This window comes from Coregonus clupeaformis, unplaced genomic scaffold, assembly GCF_020615455.1.
Source record: "Coregonus clupeaformis isolate EN_2021a unplaced genomic scaffold, ASM2061545v1 scaf0318, whole genome shotgun sequence".
Lineage (NCBI taxonomy): Eukaryota > Metazoa > Chordata > Actinopteri > Salmoniformes > Salmonidae > Coregonus > Coregonus clupeaformis.
The window spans coordinates 187,860-210,273 of NW_025533773.1; the positions used below are offsets into that span (position 1 = coordinate 187,860).

Below are 22,414 nucleotides of genomic sequence, written 5' to 3' on the forward strand. Positions count from 1 at the left end.
GATTGATGAATGCCAACTACATTGAGTGTACACTACATTATGAAGAGATAATGCTGAACAATTAATCAACTGCTGTTAGCAATTGCAATCACCCCAAATTTGAGCCTACAAGAGAATGGTGTCATTCGATGTCTTATAAATCGCATTGTGCATAATTATGACCACGAGAGCGTGGACAGACCCAAGTTTAATTTTGGAGTGCTTTTTTCTTGGGCGGTGGTACTGAAAGCTGACGTGAGACGCGCAGCCTAGCCCCTTCTATAATTTGTAAGGGGAAATAGGGCGAGGAGGGATTTGCGCGGAGCCATCCGGCGACTGAGGACGCATCAGATGGAGACAGCAACTGCATTACGCACCAAGAATATGTAGAACAGTACACTCTGGACAGATAACTTCAGACATATTGACAAAATGTTTCATAAAAAGTATCTTCACTTACATTGTATCGAAAAAGAATGAGGAACATTCCAACGAATTGAGATACAATATTGTCTGATGGCTGTATTCAAGAGACTCAAGAGACTTTGAAACAAATTATGCCTTTATTATCTGAATAGGCAAAAACATCTGTCAGCTACTGTCAAACGACTTAGGAAGACATATGAAGGCATTTGTGCGCCCTACACTTACATTTGAAAATAGTTCAGCACTAGAAAAAGGGATGAACTCGTCAGGTTTGGACAACCTAACCGAATTTGAAACATGGTATCTCAACAGAACGGATTTCGAGGAGGAAAATCTGAAACTTTTGTTCGGGATTGGCATGGACAATTTCATTACGCTTTTGGTTTTCGGACTCATCTTTACGCTTGGAGTGTTGGGAAACTCCATGGTCATCACTGTGCTGGCCCGTAGTAAACCCGGAAAACCACGGAGCACCACCAACATATTCATCCTCAACCTTAGCATCGCCGACCTGTCCTACCTGCTTTTCTGCATCCCTTTTCAGTCAACCATTTACATGATGCCGACATGGGTTCTGGGTGCCTTTATCTGCAAGTTCATTCATTATTTCTTCACCGTTTCCATGCTGGTCAGTATTTTCACCTTGTCCGCAATGTCGGTGGACCGCTACATTGCGATTGTTCACTCCAGAAAGTCGTCCTCCATCCGCGTGTCAAAACACGCTTTGATCGGAGTGGTGGTCATTTGGACACTCTCTTTGGCCATGGCAGCGCCAGTCGCGGTCATACACAACATATACCAGAGAGATGAGAATCACACATATTGCTGGGAAGTGTGGCCGGATCAAAACCAAAAGAAAGTCTATGTTGTGTGCACGTTTGTTTTTGGTTATGTATTGCCCCTGCTGCTGATTTCGTTCTGTTACGCAAAGGTAAGCAAGCAATCCTGATTTATTTATTATTGCATTGATAGATAATTGTATTCACAATGAGTTATGTCAATTTCTGAGTTTGGGTACTCTAAAATGGGGACAACTAAGACATAAATTAGATAGCCTTTGAAAATACATTATTTCAATATAATGTTATTACATATTTGTTATAACATAGGCTTTAATTAATTGTTTTGTATGTCATCACACAATTGTTTATGCATTTTCAGGTTTTAAATCACCTGCACAAAAAACTCAGAAACATGTCCAAAAAGTCAGAGGCATCGAAAAAGAAGGTATGTAAAACCATTCATAACATTTGCATATTGACTGTTGATGGTGATCATTAGTGTATGGTGGACAACCCCACAAATGCAGTATGTTGTGAGTATTACAGTCTCCCACACCAGTTGTCCAGCAGCAATAGTATGGGAACAACACCGACAGTAGTTTAAAGCTACAGTCTGGGATTTAGAAAGCTGTGCAATGGTCATTTCAATTCTTGATATTTACCCAATGATTCTTGAAGATTATAACTTGTGCATGTCTCATGAGCTTACCACTATGACCCACTATGTCTTTATCATAACCCAAAATATAAGGTTTTATTACTTGTGTACAAACACCAAGAATGTAAAGAAACACCATTTAGCTTCAAAATATAGTTTAAACTAAATCTACAAGTTTTATCATCTTGGACTGTCAGTCTGTGCATTTAGAGAGCTGTCTATTATTTTGGGAGGGGTTACCTTTCTGAAGCCTCATCTCTCAGCTCAGCTGTATGCCAAATAAGTGGCGGGGACCCTGTTTTGTTGTTTTTTTGACATTTTTACTTTAATAGTTTTGCTAGACATCTTGTCTAGAGCGCTAGGGAAGTGTTAAAACATACAATATATTTGAAGCTATATAAGGCTTCTATCCCTGTAGCCTAAAAATACAGTTTGGATAAGATGTTTTCAAAGATATAATCATGTCAAACATATCATGCAATGTCCAATCCCTCTTACTTTTAAATGCACTTTATGATGATGTTTATGATGATGTTGATGATCCATTTGGTTCAAGTCGTTGCACAATCTTAATGTAAGTTGAGAAATCCCATGTTTAGTAATGTGCCATTTTCAGGGACATTGTGTATAGTAGCATAGAGCCAGAAGCGTCATGCCAATATCAGATTTGTTCTGTTTTAAAAAATTAAATACAAATAATAATAATATATTTTTGGTTGATGTTTCTCTGTAATACTGCTAGCCACCTAGCGATTTTATGAAGTTGGCTTTAGCTGGCACAGATAGGTTCCCAATCTCTTAACCTCATAACTAGCTACCAAGAAGCCATTTCAGGCTATCAATAAAGTTAGAGTAGCTAGCTTGTCTAACTATCTTAGCTGGCATGCCTACTGGCAAGGTTGGTAGACTTTAGAAAAGCAACCAATAACTACATGTACTGAATAAAACTCACATTCCTTTCAATCTTTTACACAGATTTTAGCAGAGATGCAGAGAAGCATATTTAGTTTCTTTAAAAGAAGAACCATAGACAGCTCAAGAGGTATGCTTAGATATGCAGACAAATAGACATATTTTTGACAAATAATTAATCATAATGATTATGGCTCTAGATTGTAGGAAAAAGCTGTTTCAAAAAGCCCCCCTCCAGACAACCCCCTAGCCATCCTCACATAGTCTGTGCCAGCTCCGATTTTTTTGGGGTGCATGACGCACCTGCATAGAGCTGCAACGTATACCATGGAAGAACCAACATCCCTTTGCCAGTTTTCTAGGCAAAAAATAATAGTCTAGCGAAGAAAAATAACTGATAAACTTAGTCAGTATTGTAAGTTGAATATATAATTGGTATCGGCAGGACATTCCATCTACAGTGTCCCTGAAGCGCCTGTCCATTACCACACTTGAGTAAAGCAGCAGAGTGGGAAAGTGCAATCAAACTGGACTTTCAGCCATTACTCTTCCTGATGGCCATTTGCCTGTCTGAGCCAACCTGCTGCTGCTGCTCGCCTGGCGCTGCGCTGACCGTCTGTCAGGACTGTATCACACACCAACACATGGGCCTCAGAGATCTATATTTGTTCCAGCCAATATGCTCCAAATAAACGGTTCAGTAGTGTCCTCTGATTTTTTTATACATTGGCTCTTTAGTGTTGGCCTTTTACAATACGCCAACACACTGGTCCATATGCCTTGCACACAACTAAACAATAAAATAGTAATGATGGTCTGAACTAAGTGTTTACAAAAATGTATTCGCGTTTTGTCACATCTAGACAGTGTAAATGTCATTCAATGAGTATAAACTCTGATTACTGAAATATTTGTCTATAGGAATATCTTGACTATAATCAGGTTTCTATCCAACCTTTTAATGCGAGTAATGTACATGTACAAAAAATGACACAACAGGCCTGATGGAAACAACTAATTTGTCGGTAAACTTTCCAAATGTCCACAAAACTAAATATGCTAGACAAGGTGGGATCTTTTTGTGTCTGTAAAATTAATTATGTGAGAAATGGCGGTGGAACCGCTTTTACTAATAACCATCATATCATGTAAACTTGGAGTCACGTGATTACATGTTGTGTGGTCCTCCCACTACGACTTGGGAAAGCATGCAATTCATTAGGCTACAGATGAAATCAGTTATGATGAACTTCACAGGGTGGTGAAAGTGCAAGATGATGAGCTTGATGCTCCTTTCCAATAAATACCAAGGTCTTATTCTGGTGACATGATGATCGATGCTTGGCTGCCATTTGACAAATAATAATAATAATCTCATCATGTAGGCTATACCCGCACTGTATCTGCAAACTGTTGGCTAAGGCGCATTCACTATATAACTCCCCATAAATTGTAACAAAACCATCAGTAGATGTGAAGATGTGATGGAAACCCATTTAACTTATATGGGAATGTAACTGCAAAAATGATTTGTTTGTGTACTACGCCATCACGCACAGCCGCAATATGTCAATTTGATGTAAACACCTCTGGCGGAAGAATTTGCATTTTGTTTTTATGCAGATTTTAGAATATTCTCATGAAAATATGTCGCCAATTGGATGGAAACCTAGTTGATGAGATACAGCTGCCTGGTTCAAATCGATGCGCATGTTTGAGCCTTCAACCATCTCACCCAACCAGCCTAATTTATTTACAGTTGAAGCTTGTGGATACAATTATATGTGTCAAATCAGTAAAGTAAACTGAGGCTGTGTCCATAGGCAGATCAAGAGACAAGGTGTTCAATTAAATGTATAATAAAATGTGTGTGTCTGTCTGTGTCTGTGTGTGTGTGTGTGTGTGTGTGTGTGTGTGTGTGTGTGCACATACAGTATATGTACACTGAGGATACAAAACATTAAGAACACCTTCCTAATATTGAGTTGCACCTTTTGCCCTCAGAACAACCTCAATTCATCGGGGCATGGACTCTACAAGGTGTCGAAAGCGTTCCACAGGGATGCTGGCCCATGTTGACTCCAGTGCTTCCCACAGTTGTGTCAAGTTGGCTGGATGTCCTTTGGGTGGTGGACCACTCTTGATACACACGGGAAACTGTTGAGTGTGAAAAACAGCGTTGCAGTTCTTGACACAAACCGGTGCGCCTGGCACCTACTACCATACCCCGTTCAAAGGCACTTAAATCATTTGTCTTGCCTATTCACCCTCTGAATGGCACACGTACACAATCCATGTCTACACAATCCATGTCTCAATTGTCTTCTTTAACCTGTCTCCTCCCCTTCATCTACACTGATTGAAGTGGATTTAACAAGTGACTTCAATAAGGGATCATAGCTTTCAACTGGATTCACCTGGTCAGTCTATGTCATGGAAAGAGCAGGTGTTCATAATGTTTTGTACACTCAGTGTATGTATGTATGTACGCATGTGTGTGCGTGTGTGTGCTCGCATATGTGTGTGCATGTGTGAGGAGTAGGAGGAGGCTGGCCTCGATCTCCAGCCATCAGTTCAGTAACTCCTCCAGTGCTGTGAAACGGCGTGTCAGGAGCAGCTGGGAAAACAATGCTATCATTGCCACTGTTATAAAACATCTCTACTTATCAGCCCTAGGTACACACAGAAGGAGTTCAGGGTGTTTATAGACTGTCGTGTGTGGCATCCCAGTCAGCACAACAAAAATACGTATTTTCAACGTCTTTTCACCATCTTGTGCTCATAGGGATATCTCTAAAGCTCCTGTAATCCTCCCTAATAGACTCTAGCCCTAATTGGTCCTTTACTTTGACAAGCGTATTAAGCAAATGTTGTACTTTCAATCCACTCCTCAAAATAATCTTGACTATGTGTTTGGATTATTATAAAGGGAATCGTGACGGAGGCCAGATAAACCTGGATTTTTGTATCATGCACTTGGTTATAAATGTAATGTGTCATATCAATTCCAGTACTTTCTGACAATTCATAACAAACATACTTGAATAAATTAAATGTCAACAGACGATTGTTAGCGATTGCAGTCTTAAAAAACATCTTTAGGCTGTTCTGCAAAAAAATTGTTCCCTGGAGTAGGTAATGGGTTTGTTTTTGATTGGCATGCCACTATGTTTTAATGAATTCCCTGCGTAGGAGGTGTGAGGCACAGTTAATTAGCTGATTTAACAGTTTTGCTCTCAGTTATTTCAGTCAATTAGGCGTTTAAACAACACACAGGAATTGTTATGGATGCCAATGCTGGACTGGGTCTTCCAAAAGCCTCTAAATGGAGAGCTAAAGCCCTTCAATGTGAGGATGACAGAGGGGAAGTTACAATGTTCTACCTCTATTGTTTCGCTTCATTGATTTGGTCTTTTGGGGGATTTTGAGCCCCCTGACTGTGTGTGTGTGTGGGCGTGTGTGCAGGGGTTGGGTGGGGGGGGTCTATGTGTGTGGGTATGTGTGTTTGTGTGTTTGTGTGTTTGTGTGTGTGGGCATGTGTGGGTGGGTGTGTGTGTGGGGGGGAATATATGCAAGCAGACACATTTGTAAACATCTCCAGCCCAGCCCCAATGCCTTCTTAGTATGTTCCCGCTCTTTAATATATCTCCCATGTTGCGTGCTAATTATTTAACACAGCTGTAAATCAATCTGCAAGCCAGGAATGCAGAGGAAAGGCAGTGCAGGCCAGCAAGCATGAAATTGGCCTTTCAGCTGACTCTGCTAGTTTTGGCAAAAGACATCCCAGATTCTACTGAAAGATAATCTCATAAAGGGACATGTCACATGTTTAGTGGATGCACACAGTTATAGCAAATAGACAATGTATTGACATTAAAAGATAAGTTCAGAAGTCAAATTACATTTTTTCTAAGAAAACTGTAGAGGACAAATGCCACCCTTCATACTTGGAGACTTCTTACCCCCCTCTCTCTCTTCCCCCAATAGACTGCCCAGACGGTTCTTGTAGTGGTGGTGGTGTTCTGCCTGTCATGGCTCCCCCATCATGTGGTCCACCTGTGGGTGGAGTTCGGCAACTTCCCTCTGACCCAGTGGTCCTTCTTGTTCCGGGTGGCGGCCCATTGCCTGGCCTACAGCAATTCCTCCGTCAACCCTGTCATCTATGCCTTCCTCTCTGAGAACTTCAGGAAGGCCTACAAGCAGGTGTTCAGGTGTCAGATTACCAACTCCCCTCTCAACGAACTCAAGGAGTTACGCAGCAAGGTGGACAACACACCACCCTCCACCAACTGCACCAACGTCTGATTGGAGGTCACTGAGAGCCAGCTCAACTACGGCCATGATGATTGGTTGTTTTCGAGGGTCCTTCTGAGACATATAATGCTATGAGGTTCCATGTTTCTGTTCAGATATTGTTGGAGATGGGATAGCATGGGCTATGGACAGACAATATGAAGAAAACTGGATATTAGTTCAAGCTACACAGTTCCACATCAGCGCTGTTCCATCACCAGAATAACGCCACGCCAGACGATGTGCCATACTGGGCATACTGTCATGTGTATAGTGAGCATCTCTCTTTCTTTTCTTTCTCTCTTGCTCCCTCTCGCTCCCTCTCCTCTATCTTGCTTTCTCTCTCTTTCTCTCTGTCATGATGACAGTAAGATTGCTGAATCTGACTCTCAAGGAAAGGAGAGAATGTGGACTTTGATATTTTACTGATCGTCTTATTATACATCACAACTGTGAATGTTTGGTAATTTGCCTTCTTATATGTGCATATATTTTGTGCATGTGCATATTGTTGGTCCTTCTTGATGCTGTATTTCTGCTGTCATAAGTAGCCATTGAAATGAGCGTCTGTAAAATAGCTTCACTCTACACATTAAAGCCTGAGATTACTGCTGTATATGTTACATGGTAGCCTACTATGGAGTAGTTTTGAATAGTTAAAACATATTAGCTATTGCTCTATTAGATATTGCCCAGAAGAAGAAAAAAATGTACACAGTGTAATTTTCTCTTTAAAGTTGAATATTTTTTGAAGAGAAAGCATTTTGTTGTTTGAATGTAATGGCTGATTCTCTTGTTGCGAGTTGCCAATGTGAATACAAGCGAAATGTTGTCCGTATAACTTAAACCTGTCTTGACATCTGTAATAGAGACCTTTCAGTGGAAAAAAACACAAGTTGGGATTTTTATTAATGATATTGTATAAATTATTTAAAAATACTCTAATGTGTACTCAATATAAGCCTACTTTATCTTATTTATTTAATTGGTGTATGATATGGGAAGCTTAAGTCCATGTTTTCTGGCATGTTGTTTTGTCATGACATTGGCTTGTACAGGTACAGTATGTGGTTTTATCTTAGTGCTGGATCACTGAGCAACCTTGCTTCAAAGGCATTGTGTGGGATCTCATTACCCTTTGACCTCCATTTCCCCCCATCATTTCAGAGAAAACTAAAGAAAAATCTTCAAAGATCAGAGAGTGTCAAGTTGTTGTTTGTCTGTGGTAACCACTTACAATCAGAAGTAAACAGAAAAAAACATAATTATTCTCTTAAAAGTATATCCTGCTCCTTTTCACAGCTAATACGACATCCACGTTTGATAGTTTAGTATATGTGAGAGAGATTTGAAAAAGTCACTTCTTCTCATTTTATGTGTCGAAAGCTAGCTAATACTCTTTAAATATTTATATATTGTGTTTGGTTAACATAAGCCAATCAGGGATTGTCTACTCTAGATAGAGAGCAAGAATGAATACAGTAAAAACCAAAAAACATGGAAGAGACAGCTCTTTGGTTATTTCTATCCATGGTATAGGACAAAACTATCTCATACGGATTTGTATATATTTGAGTACTGCCATGGGACGCTCACTTCGTGTTCATTGTACGGTGTGTGGCTATCTCCATAGTGAGGCACTGTTGCACACTCTTAGCAAATGTCAGTAATGAACATCTAGAATGGGTTAGGTTTAGGCATGCTATTAAGTGGTTAGGGTAAGTGTTAGGGTAAGGTTAGAAAACAAAAACATGCATGGATTGGAAACTGCTGCTACTCACAGATTACAAATCCTGCAATTTACGTTCCCCACAACCCCCAAACAACTACCTTGCAAAGCATTTCCTGTCATGACTCTTGTCAAGTTTTCAATCACCACCACATAAGGGCGTCAGCAAATTTACAATTACACTCAAACTCAGCTGCCCATAGAATCGTTCAGTTATGCACAAATCTGTTATGAGATGGGGCTGGAACTACAATTTTTTTTATTTCATTTTGTATTTATGGATTAATGCAACCCAGAGACTATCAAGTGATAATCATGTTAAATTATTCATTTTAATCCCTCATTACTTGTTATCAGTGTGTTTAATATTAATTAAAACTCTCTTGTTGAATTAAGACTCTTGATGATTCTTTCAATCCCCCACAATTAGTTTCTGCTCCAGAACACTGTGTTTCAATCAAATATATACTTTCTGGAACATAATAAATTGAGTACTTTCTACACTTCTACAAATATCTATCTGTATTTCAATTTCTAAAATGTTTGGGAAACTGTAGAAACGTTGAGTTTCTTAGTGGCATATTACAAAAAATTACACTTTTATAATTTGCCAATGCAGTGCTTATACATGTTGATATCACATTAAACTGTTGATCATTTTGTTGCAAGCAATATGTTTCCTCATGAAAGACTCACTGATTTAATTTGTTGGCTTTTTTTCCTACTATGAACATACAATATACAGTATATTGTGATGAAGGTAGATGTTATGGGATTTGACCATGGACCAGGCGATCTGTAGTTCACTTCCATTCCCTCAATCAAGTCCTCATTTCTATTGAGGTAACAGTATTATTTCATGTCCACCAACCAGCTGGCCCATGAGAGAATAATCCATTTCCTGAAAGTGGCATTTGGCTCATTACTAAACATTTGTGCTGAATTGGACTGTTTCGCCCAGGCAATGGACCACTGGCTTCGCTCAGAATAGATTGGTTTACAAGGCATGGAATACAAAATGTGCCTAGCTTTTTGCACTATAAAGCAACAAATCATCAGCCACATCATCCAGTGCCACCCAGTTCTGCAGGAATACGTCTCACATCAGAAAGCATAAAAATGCCATCTGTAGTACTTCAAAATAGCTTTTTTAAAACAGCCAGGTTTTAGTAAACAAACTTGGAGCACAGCACATACATAATACATTAAACATGAAAACGATCTCATCCCGGAAGCATAGCCCTCCAAGAATGTGGAGATGAAGTGAATTCCAGAACAAATTTATCTTGAGAACTTTTTGTTGTGAATTATTTTGTGGATAGCATGCTCCCATCAGGACAGTAAACACCACTAGGTCCCATCCAAATATCAACTTTATCCTTACTCACAATCTTCTTGGCTAGCTATTTTACTACTTTATATTCTGGGTCACCATGCTCCCCCAAGAGGATAATAAATAACACTGTCCCCTACAGATGTAGGATCTTAATTTGACCGGTATTATCACAGCAAAATAATCCTGCAGCAACAGGATTTGAACTTTTAGTTCATAATGTTAGGCTATTAGCTGGCCAAAATTAGGCTACATGAAAAGCGCAATAATGTTTATATAACCGTGTGCTAGTGTAAATCACGAAGCTCCTATTTGCCAAACTCCTATTTGCCATATCTTCAATTTAAGCCTACTAGAAAGTGTGTGCCTTCAGGCCTGGAGGGAAGCAAAAGTTATTCCCTACCTAAGAATAGTAAAGCCCCCTTAACTGGTTCAAATAGCAGACCAATCAGCCTGTTACCAACCCTTAGTAAACTTTTGGAAAAAATGGTGTTTGACCAGATAAAATGCTATTTCACAGTAAACAAATTGACAACAGACTTTCAGCATGCTTATAGGGAAGGACATTCAACAAGCACAGCACTTACACAAATAACTGATGATTGGCTGAGAAAAATTGATGATAAAAAGACTGTGGGGGCTCTTTTGTTAGACTTCAGTGCGGCTTTTGACATTTCCGATCATAGTCTGTTGCTGGAAAAACATATGTGTTATGGCTTTACACCCACTGCTATATTGTGGATAAATCATTACCTGTCTAACAGAACACAGAGGGTGTTCTTTAATGGAAGCCTCTCCAACAAAATCCAGGTAGAATCAGGAATTCGCCAGGGCAGTTGTCTAGGCCCCTTACTTTTTTCAATCTTTACTAACAACATGCCACTGGCTTTGAGTAAAGCCAGTGTGTCTATGTATGCGGATGACTCAACACTATACACGTCAGCTACTACAGCGACTGAAATGACAGCAACACTTGTTAGTTTCAGAATGGGTGGCAAGGAATAAGTTAGTCCTAAATATTTAAAAAACTAAAAGCATTGTATTTGGGACAAATCATTTACTAAACCCTAAACCTCAACTAAATCTTGTAATGAATAATGTGGAAATTGAGCAAGTTGAGGAGACTAAATTGCTTGGAGCAACCCTGGATTGTAAACTGTCATGGTCAAAACATATTGATACAACAGTAGCTAGGATAGGGAGAAGTCTGTCTATAATAAAGCACTGCTCTGCATTCTTAACAGCACTATCAACAAGGCAGGTCCTACAGGCCCTAGTTTTGTCGCACCTGGACTACTGTTCAGTTGTGTGGTCAGTTGCCACAAAGAGGGACTTAGGAAAATTGCAATTGGCTCAGAACAGGGCAGCACGGCTGGCCCTTGGATGTACACAGAGAGCTAACATTAACCTCTTAAGGATCGGACCCTTTTTTTCAATTTTCACCGAAAAGGACATAACCAAATCTAACTACCTGTAGCTCAGGACCTGAAGCAAGGATATGCATATTCTTGATACCATTTGAAAGGAAACACTTTGAAGTTTGTGGAAATGTGAAATGAATGTAGGAGAATATAACACATTAGATCTGGTAAAAGATAATACAACATCCGTTTTTGTGTGTGTTTTTTTATCATCTTTGAAATGCAAGAGAATGGCCACAATATAATATTGCAGTTTAGGCGCAATTTAGATTATGGCCACTAGATGGCAGCAGTGTGTGCGCAAAGTTTCAGATTGATCCAGTGAAGCATTGCAATACTGGACTATTTTGTATCATGTCTGCCCAAATGTGCCGAATTGGTCAATTGATACATTTTCAAGTACATAAGAATTGGTCAATTGATACATTTTCAAGTACATAACTATAGAGAACATACAAAAATGATATGGTAATACAAAATGTAAGTTTACACACTCCCAGGAATGTCATACATGATGGATCATTAGCTTATACACTAACTTTCACACATTGAGATGGCAGGGCGGGTAGGGTGTGGAGCCAGAGACAGCAGGGGTTCAAACTGTAGAACCCAGTTCCTACATTTGAATATAAAAATTGATTTGATCAAACAAAATTATGCTACATTTTATCTCTGGGACCCTTAGGATGACAAATCAGAGCAAGATTACTGAATGTAAGTACATTATTTACCTTCAGAGGTTAATGTATCAAACCAGTGGGCGTGATAATTTTTGTTATTGTTGTGCACTCTCCTCAAACAATAGCATGGTATTTTTTCACTGTAATAGCTACTGTAAATTGGACAGTGCAGTTAGATTAACACAAATTTAAGCTTTCTGCCCATATAAGACATGTCTATGTCCTGGAAAGTTTGCTTTTACTTACAACAGTCATGGTAATCACCTTAGCGCACGTTAGTTCAAATGTCCCGTATACGGGACACCGATCCCATAGAGGTTAATAATATGCATGTCAATCTCTCCTGGCTCAAAGTGGAGGAGAGATTGACTTCAGCACTACTTGTATTTGTGAGAGGTATTGACATGTTGAATGAACCGAGCTGTCTGTTTGAACTACTGGCACACAGCTTGGACATCCATGCATACCCCACAAGACATGCCATCAGAGGTCTCTTCACAGTCCCCAAGTCAAGAAAAGACTATGGGAGGTGCACATTACTACATAGAGCCATGACTACATGGAACTCTATTCCACATCACGTAACTCATGCCAGCAGTAAAATTAGATTTAAAAAACAGATAGAAATAAACCTTATGGAACAGTGGGGACTGTGAAGCAACACAAACATAGACACATGCATACAAACACACAATAACATATGCACTACACACACGTACACATGGATTTTGTGTTATAGATATGTGGTAGTAGAGTAGAGGCCTGAGGGCACACACTTAATATGTTGTGAAAGCTGTTATGAATGTATTGTAATGTTTTTAAAATGTATAACTGACTTAATTTTGCTGGACCCCAGGAAGAGTAGCTTCTGCCTTAGCAGCAGCTAATGGGGATCCATAATAAATGCAAATACAAATCTCAGCAACAAAACAGTGATCAAATTAAGATCCTACATCTGTACCAAGCTTATTAGTGTCACGGTTTCGGCCGAGGCTGCTCCTCCTCCTTGCTCGGGCAGGCTTCGGCGGTCGTCGTCCCCGGAGTACTAGCTGCCACCGTTGTATGTTATCGATGTTTGTTTGGTTTTGTCTTCTTTGTACACCTGTTTCCTTTTAGTGTTAATTATGTCTCCTATAAGTTTCTCGTTTTGTTAGTCGTGTGTTGTGTGTAATTGTTCCGCCTGTCTTTTGGTGCTGCTCGTTTTTGCATTTTGTATGTTCTGGATAGTCGCACTGTGTTAGTGCGCTTAAGTGTTTTACGCACTGCTGCGTAATAGTTCGCCTCCTGATTAGTTGAGGCCAGTGTTATTATTTTTTCGTTCAGTAAAGTCGGTTGAACGAAGCTTCTGTGTCCTGCGTTTGACTCCTACACCACATCCACATCAGCAGTTCTGACAATTAGGCAATAAATAAAACTATTTAATCATGCAGAGAACATCCATGGTTCTAGCCTACAGTACTGTATCAAGGTCACTCTTTTTCTCAAAAGCACCCACATCTTGTGCAATTGATTTTGGAGGACTGAGAGATATTTATTTCAATCTGAAGAGGATGAAAGTAAGGGCTATTATTGACTATTGTTGAGGGCTATACCAGTCAAACCTGGTATTATCCTGGATATGCTTTTGGGATACATTTTTTTGTACAAGGTCATGTTCTTTCTATCTACGTTGAGGTACAAACTAATTAATGTGTAGTTACAGTGCATTCTGAAAGTATTCAGACCCCTTTACTTTTTCCACATTTTGTTACGTTACAGCCTTATTCTAAAATGGATTACATTGTTTGTTTTACCTCATCAAACGACACACTATACCCTAAAATGACAAAACAAAAAAGTTTTTTTCTTTTTTGTGTGCAAATGTATAAAAACATAAAAGTGGAAATATCACATTTACATAAGTATTAAGACCCTTTACTCAGTAGTTTGTTGAAGCGCCTTTGGCAGCGATTACAGCCTTGAGTCTTCTTGTGTATGACGCTACAAGCTTGGCACACCTGTATTTGGAGAGTTTCTCCTATTCTTCTCTGCAGATCCTCTCAAGCTCTGTCAGGTTGGATGGGGAGCGTCGATGTAGAGCTATTTTCAGGCCTCCCCAGAGATGTTAGATCGGGTTCAAGTCCGGGCTCTGGCTGGGCCACTCAAGGACATTCAGAGACTTGTCCCGAAGCCACTCCTGCGTTGTCTTTGCTGTGTGCTTAGGGTCGTTGTCCTGTTGGAAGGTGAACCTTCGCCCCAGTCGGAGGTCCTGAGCGCTCTGGAACAGGTTTTCATCAAGGATCTCTATGTACTTTGCTCCATTCCTTTTTCCCTCAATCCTGACTAGTCTCCCAGTCCCTGCTGCTGAAAAACATCCCCACAGCATGATGCTGCCATTACCATGCTTCACCGTAGGGATGGTGCCAGGTTTCCTCCAGACGTGACGCTTGGCATTCAGGCCAAAGAGTTCAATCTTGGTTACATCAGACCAGAGAATCTTGTTTCTCATGGTCTGACAGTCCTTTAGGTGCCTTTTGAAAAACTCCAAGCGGGCTGTCATGTGCCTTTTACTGAGGAGTGGCTTCCGTCTGGCCACTCTACCATAAAGGCCTGATTGGTGGAGTGCTGCAAAGATGGTTGTCCTTCTGGAAGGTTCTCCCATCTCCACAGATTAACTCTGGAGCTCTGTCAGGGTGACCATCGGGTTGTTGGTCACCTCACTGACCAAGGCCCTTTTCCCCCGATTGCTCAGTTTGGCCGGGCAGCCAGCTCTAGGAAGAGTCTTGGTGGTTCCAAACTTCTTCCATTTAAGAATGATGAAGGCAGCTGTGTTCTTGGGAACCTTCAATGCTGCAGACATTTTTTGGTACCCTTCCCCAGATCTGTGCCTCGACACAATCCTGTCTCGGAGCACTATGGACAATTCCTTCGACCTCATGGCTTGGTTTTTGCTCTGACATGGACTGTCAACTGTGGGACCTTAGGTGTGTGCCTTTCCAAATCATGTCCAATCAATTGAATTTACCACAGGTGGACTCCAATCAAGTTGTAGAAACATCTCAAAGATGATCAATGGAAACAGGATGCACCTGAGCTCAATTTCGATTCTCAAAGCAAAGGTTCTGAATACTTATGTAAATAAGGTATTTCTGTTTTTCATTTTTAATACATTTACGAACAAAACACCTGTTTTCGCTTTGTTGTTATGGGGTATTCTGTGTAGATTGATGAGGAAAATGTTTTATTTAATCAATTTTTGAATAAGGCTGTAACATAAAATGTGGAAAAAGGGAGGGGGTCTGAATACTTTCCGAATGCACTGTATATGTAGCAAATTTTGTGCTTTGGTGGATGGGCTGGTATTTTGTGAGTTGATATGATATCTGCTCTATGAATTCTAGTTTTTTGAACCCAGCAGGTAAATAACATTGGACTACACAAGCTATCTGCTCCCTCCCTTGCATGTAACATATGCTAGCTATATGTGAGGATTTTTATTTCACCCACCCACTTATGTTTCCACACAGCTTTGACTGTTTACTTATGATTAAACAACATTTGTACTGTAACATGGCACTGTTTGGTTAGAGTCTGCCGCCAATGTTTCACCAGCACAATTATGATTTATATTTGACTATACACAGGGTGGGGGAGAGTTTGTACACACCATGTTATGAGACTGTAAACATTTTAGAGATGCTGCCCTCCAAAATTAATTAATATGAATAAGATCATTAATCATGCGAGTGTCTCCTGTGGAATTAAATATATTAGCTAAGGGATACTCTGAAAAATATACTTACCGATGACAAATGTGAGTTTCACAGCTTTCTCCTAATGATAATGGATAATAAGGATTATCTCTGGAAGGTCTGAAATATGTTTGGTCAGTATTTACAATACTGGAAAAAGAGGTGAGATGCATTGTGTATTTTTGTACGAACTCAGTTTAGACCAGGTTTTGGGCAATAGTAATTGGTAAAATTGTATGATTTGGTATATAAAAAGTAATGAGCTGGAAGTATTTTCAGACATTATTGCATTGTGAATTGTGTGTGTTTGTGATTTGTGCATGATCACTGAATTGTTAGCTAAATCTGAAGGGACACATTTCTAGTACTTTGTGGCCAAGTGTCCATCTAGATTTCCTGATATGCTAGCCATCATAGTCTAACTGAGAACATTTGGAGTCAAACAAGGCCAGCGCTGTTTTGTATGTCAGCTTCCTGTTACAAAAAAAACCGTGAATCGCAGTAAGCCACACACACAAATCAGAGCATTATGATGGGCAGAGGCACAGGTACAAACCCCAAATTAGAGCTGAGATAACAGCACAAGTTACTGTATTTCATCCTACACGTTTGTAATGATGTCAGAGGACCTTGTTGCAAAGGAAGATGGATTTGAAGACGAGGAATCCAGCACAATGAAGACTATGAATATTGGGGGTGGTGTTGATGCTCAACTCTCTCTATATCTTCAGAGGTGGAAGAGACCCTCCAGAGCTATGTGTCTTGGGCTGCTGCGTGTTCTCTAATGGTTGGGATCATAGGCCTGACCGTTCAATAAAATGGACTCCTTGGTCAGTACTACTCTGCAGGGAGAAACCAACAGGCCAGATTCAACACCCTCACGAAAGAGAGAGACCAGTTACAGGAAAAGGTGAACAAACTGGACATGGAACTCAATGGAAAGAGGACGTTTGGAGAATCCATATACTACCTCTCTACTGAGAAGACATCCTGGCATGAGAGAAGACAGGACTGTCAGAAGAGAGGGTTAGACCTGGTGATCATAAACAGCGAAGCGAAACAGGAATTTATATATGGATTCAAAAAATGTCTGAAAGTCTGGATTGACCTGCATGACATCAAAATAGAGGAAGACTGGGAGTGGGTTGACGGCATATCAGCTACAACTACTTATTGGATGAAAAATGTACCCAATAACTATGACGTCGAGGACTGCGGTATGTTCGGTGATATGGAGTTGAATTTGGATATACATGTAAGAATAGATTTAGCTAAAATTAGAGGAATTTTTATAATTTGTCATTATATTCATTATGCAACATTTGTACAAACTTAGTTTAGACCAGGTTGTGGGCAATGGTAATTAGCAAAATGTTATTTTATTGCTGTAGAAAAAGTAATAAGCAGTAGGCTCGAAGCATTATCAAACATTGCATTGTGAATTATTTTATATTTTATTAGTAGCTTAAACACAATGTGCTGTTCACTCTGTTGAATTACACTGGACTAAAACCTGTCTTGCATGTCTTTTGCAAAACATGGCACAGAACACCGGAGAACAAAAACTATGTTCAGATATGTTCAGATATGTTCAGATATATATATATACACATAATATATCAATGCGTATCTTCATAAGAGTCAAGTGATGTATAATGTGTTACAATTCTCAAATGAGCAATGTAGAATTTAGTTATTAAACACGTGTACATGCACACTAATAATTTGATATTAAACTAATTATGGCAATAAGCCGAGTGTGGAATTAGTAATGCAAACGCCTTACTCTGATTATCTTAACTGGTGTAAGGTCATTTAAAACAACTACATTTCTTTGCAATCTTCCAAAAAAAATAGGACATGTAAACACCTTAACCCTGTGAGCCAACGTTGAAAAAATAGTTTCCTAAATTGCATCCTGTATAGGCCCTAAACTAAAAAATAATGTCAAACACTAAATAGTCCATGTCTTTAGATCCAGATGTATCTCTTAGTGGCATTTGTTGTGTGTCAGTATGATTATTGTGGCATCAGTAGCATCTGAAACATTAGAAAACTGTCCACTCATCTGACATCCCCTAAACAAGCAAACTGTATGTTGTAGAAGCATTCTGAGCCAAAGCTAGAGGTAGTTTTGTAAGTGTTACAAAAATGCAACATTGGACTTAGAAAAGGGTTGCCAAACTGAGACAGGGCCACATTGATATATTGATAGAGAAGTTAGAGAGATTGTTTCCCTTCCAAATTCTGTATGGATAACCAATTACTTCAAAAGTAACTTTAATGCTTTGATACAAACATAGTCTCCCGAGTGGCGCAGTGGTCTAAGGCACTGCATCGCAGTGCTAGCTGTGCCACTAGAGATCCTGGTTCGTATCCAGGCTCTGTCATAGCCGGCCGCGACCGGGAGACCCATGGGGCGGCGCACAATTGGCCCAGCGTCGTCCAGGGTAGGGGAGGGAATGGCCGGCAGGGATGTAGCTCAGTTGGTAGAGCATGGCGTTTGCAACGCCAGGGTTGTGGGTTCGATTCCCACGGGGGGCCAGTATAAAAAATAATGTATGCACTCACTAACTGTAAGTCGCTCTGGATAAGAGCGTCTGCTAAATGACTAAAATGTAAATGTAAATGTAATGAATATGAAATATATGAATTTGTATATTGTACCTGTAACCCCCCACCCCCCCCACCCCCCAAAAAGGCTAAATAAATAAAAATGTGGTAAGAAAAAAAGTAACTTTGATGCCCCCTCTACACACCAAAATAGTAGAAATGTATATAAAAATAAAAGTGTGTGGTTTATGAGGTCAAAATACTGCCATTGAACACCATTCATTTTATGCTTAAGAAGTAAGACAGGAAGTTATCTCTCCAAATTAAGTCAGAATGGAAAACCAAAAATTACTAAAAGTAAGTTAGATGTTCTCCATACATATAGAAAACACACAAAATAGTTTATCCTTTCAAAAATATATGTTTTTGATTGCAAAATACTAACATTTGGATTGACTTAATATGACTTAAATTCAAATGTATAAATCATTAAACAATATTTGTATCACATGTAAATACTTTTGATACATTTTGATGTGAAGATTTTTCTATAAACTTGAAATAAAAAATAAATAAATAAAATTCATAATCAGAGCCTATTACAAATATTTCTGAAGGGTAAATGGATCTTTTTTTTTTTTTTTTTTTTTATCTATTTCCAACTTCCTGCTGTGTATTTGATTATCAGATGTCCATGTAAACAGCATTATTAGTAAAAATGGTTCTTCTTGCAAAGCATGTAAACATTTAATTGAACACACAATGTGCTGCAGTCTGTTCACTCTGGACCAAAACCTGTCTTGCTGTCTTTGGAACTTGTCTATTGCAAAACACGTAACAAAATATTACAATATAGAGTGTGTGATTCGGGAAGGATTCTGCAGGAGGATTTTGAGATCACATGCTGAGCTCCTTCAGTTTCCTAGAGTACACAGGAAAATTGTTGTCCCTCTCATTCAGTGGAGAAAAAAAACATGTACACAGTTGTATGTATACAGTTATATAGAAATGTTTTTGTAGAAGGCAAAAAAAAAAAAGATTAATGTATATTCTTTCAAATAGATAAGATGGTAGAGTTTCAGGCCTCAAGTCTGATGTCTGAGGTCACAGTGATCGTACAAGAGATTTGCTCTGCCAAAACACCCCTGGGTAAAAATCCAATTACTCCAACAATGCCACATTTCCCAGAAAGACATTTCGGAAACAACATGTGCCCCCAACCTGAAGGTGCACTTAGTCGAATCTACCCTTTGCTCATAACATTTAGCCTTTTCAGACTTTCCTTTTCCCCTTTCAGAGACCTAAAACGCTAAACATTGCTTACATTGCATTGATGTGTTGTGCATATTGTGTGGTTCAATTTAACTATGTGCATTCTGTTTTTAATTAACGCCACAGGTTGTATACTCTGCATCCTGAGTATGTTGGGTTTGGTCCTTCCAGGTAGCAAGTACAGTATCTCTGGTCTTCTCATAACATCTCAGTCCACAGGGCTTTTCATTTAGCATGGATTACAATCAGATGCACTGGAGCAAATCAGATGTTCTAAATGCAGGCAGGATGTGGGTGCCCAAGGCCCCCCATTAGCCACCTGCTGCCAGGCAGGAGTATGGACTGATTACTGCTCTGATTCTCTCTCCTTCTAATCCTGAGAGAGACATAAAAAATGACTTGTGTCCTTAGGCGGTTTAATCTCTAAAAAACAGCCTGTGAATGCATAATATTCTGTCTACACCTGTATCATTACAGTAGAACATCAGTAGAAGTCCCTAGAAGTTCAGTATTTTACAACTTGATGTTAGATAGTCCCAGTTAGGCAGGGTACTTGCCTCAACATCAGACTGTTACCATGGTTACTCCATGGATATCAGTCTGAAAGAAGTCACTGTAAAGAAGATGCAATAGTCTCTACAAGCCAGAATGTTGAATAAAATAATATGAGGTTACTTTACCGGTTGGTCCTTTTGGCGGTAGGAGGTGGAGATAGGGTATCCACTGGAAAGTGTTGTTTACCTGACTTTTGCGGCGCCGGTAGGTTCTGTCGCTTGTATTTTCAATCTTGACGCATTGCACAATATTTAAACAATAGCCGAATGTAACCGACTGTAGTCAACCGAAGCATGTTTCCTTGCAATCAGCTGGAAGTGTTGGCCGTTCGGTCTGTGATTCAGTTAGGCTCAGCCATATTGTGCAAGTGTTTGTCATATGCGAATTGCATCAGTATTGAAAAACGGAAGTACAAACCGATATACAGACCAGCGTACTGAAAGTCGCGTTAATAACACTACTCTGTGGATATTTTGTCTAAATTTTCAAGCAGCAGGACAAATCGCACAGACCAGACAACCGGTAGAGAAAGTTTCAATGTAATTTTATTAAACATTCTGGCTTGTAAGGAACATTTACACAATTCTGCACACAAATGTCTCAGGCTGTATACAGTAGGTCTAATTAAGAAGGGCTGTCACAACAACGTAGTCTTTCCCTGCAATGCCAGGCTTGAGGGTAATGGTTCAGTATCTAATAGAGGACATAAGAATGTTAACAAACCTCAACTGCCAGCCCAATTAAACACAGCCATAAAGAAATGGAAGGTAATTAAAGTGAAGCGATACATTCTTCAACTCATCTTTTTAATAAATATGTCTCTATTGGATTATCACTGCTGTATCTGCATTGCTGAATCCTATGCTATACTTGACAGTGGTTTATGGTGGAGGAGAACTGGCTGCATTCCACTGTTTCTATATGCATATTTGGCAGGACTAGCATATAGCTGACATTAGGGTAGTCATTGGGATCCATTTGGAGAAGCTTTTCATGAGTCTTGTCAAAATATTTGTGACGTAGGCCTACCTGTTGTTTTGTCAGGAAGCCCTTGAAAATGTGAGGAGTCACATCAGGGGGTTTAGCCTGCACATAATTTCCTAATTAAATATAATTTAGATCAAAGAGCAACTTAAAACGTACCCTTTTCTCAAGGTCCATTTGCAAGAATGTAGAAGGTAGAACTGAGAGGAGGCAATAATAAGTAGATGGAGACACATCTATTGTATCCAGAGACACGACCCGGCAGACTCCACCTGAACAATCTCACAATGATGACTCATGGGTATAAAAGCAAGCCTTACAGAACAATGAACTGTCTCAGAGAACACAGGTTGTTTGGTTTAGGTTGCAAGCTCTAGTCATTTAAAGGGTCAATTTTGTTTCGAAGCGAGTTGTTTCCATTTTAACCTCCCCTAATCCTAACCCTTATCTTAAAGGGGAATGGAAACACTAGGCTTTAGAACACCAGCTTATGAAACGGCGTATGGGTATTTTCTGTCAAAAAATATACATTTCAAATAACACGATTTGACAGGACAAATAACACTATTTGAAGCATCAAATAAGCTTGTTGACCAATCAGGACCTGAATGTGATCGCATGTCACATAATAATTTAACACGTTCATAAATGTTTTACGTAGTTATTACTCATTGATTACACTATCACTCGTATTTCATATGTCACAGTGATTCACCTATACGTAAGCTATTATGCTGGTAAAGTTTTGTCTCGCGAACATGGCGCAGCCACATGAGGCAGACGTACACTTCCCAAAGCTCTGGGACACTGCTGGTCAGAAAAACAGCAAACATCATCTGTTTCAGTAGTTATAGTTAGCTAGCTAGCTATCTAGCTAGGTGTCATAATCTAAAATACCCCTAATTTAACCCTTTAGACCCCAACAGAAATCTAGGATGCTGCTGTAGATTACTGAGCATTTTCAAGATAAAGCTCATTTTCTCACACATTTTAAACAAACAAACAGACATAGCTAAAAAACTAAGAACAAATGACGATAACAAGTTAGCTTACTTTTAAAGAGCACAACCTCTTCTTTACTATGACACCACATTCATGTCAATAGG

At 39.5% G+C, this 22,414-nt stretch overlaps 1 protein-coding gene across 1 annotated transcript; it reads left to right on the top strand.

The window, feature by feature from the left end:
• The first annotated feature begins 315 nt into the window (after nt 1-315).
• LOC121558361 (galanin receptor type 1) lies at nt 316-9,167 on the top strand. The gene is made up of 3 exons (XM_041871756.1): nt 316-1,336; nt 1,567-1,632; nt 6,745-9,167. Exons 1-3 carry the CDS (start codon nt 602-604, stop codon nt 7,060-7,062), a joined length of 1,119 nt encoding a protein of 372 aa, XP_041727690.1. The 5' UTR covers nt 316-601; the 3' UTR covers nt 7,063-9,167.
• The last annotated feature ends 13,247 nt before the right edge of the window (nt 9,168-22,414 follow it).

What these genes read in the sequence shown, in the direction of transcription:
- LOC121558361 (XM_041871756.1), top strand. Translation starts at nt 602, where the DNA reads ATGAAGGCATTTGTGCGCCCTACACTTACATTTGAAAATAGTTCAGCA. An exon ending in TTTCGTTCTGTTACGCAAAG is followed by an intron (nt 1,337 to 1,566) that starts GTAAGCAAGCAA and finishes ATGCATTTTCAG; the next exon opens with GTTTTAAATCACCTGCACAA. An exon ending in CAGAGGCATCGAAAAAGAAG is followed by an intron (nt 1,633 to 6,744) that starts GTATGTAAAACC and finishes TTCCCCCAATAG; the next exon opens with ACTGCCCAGACGGTTCTTGT.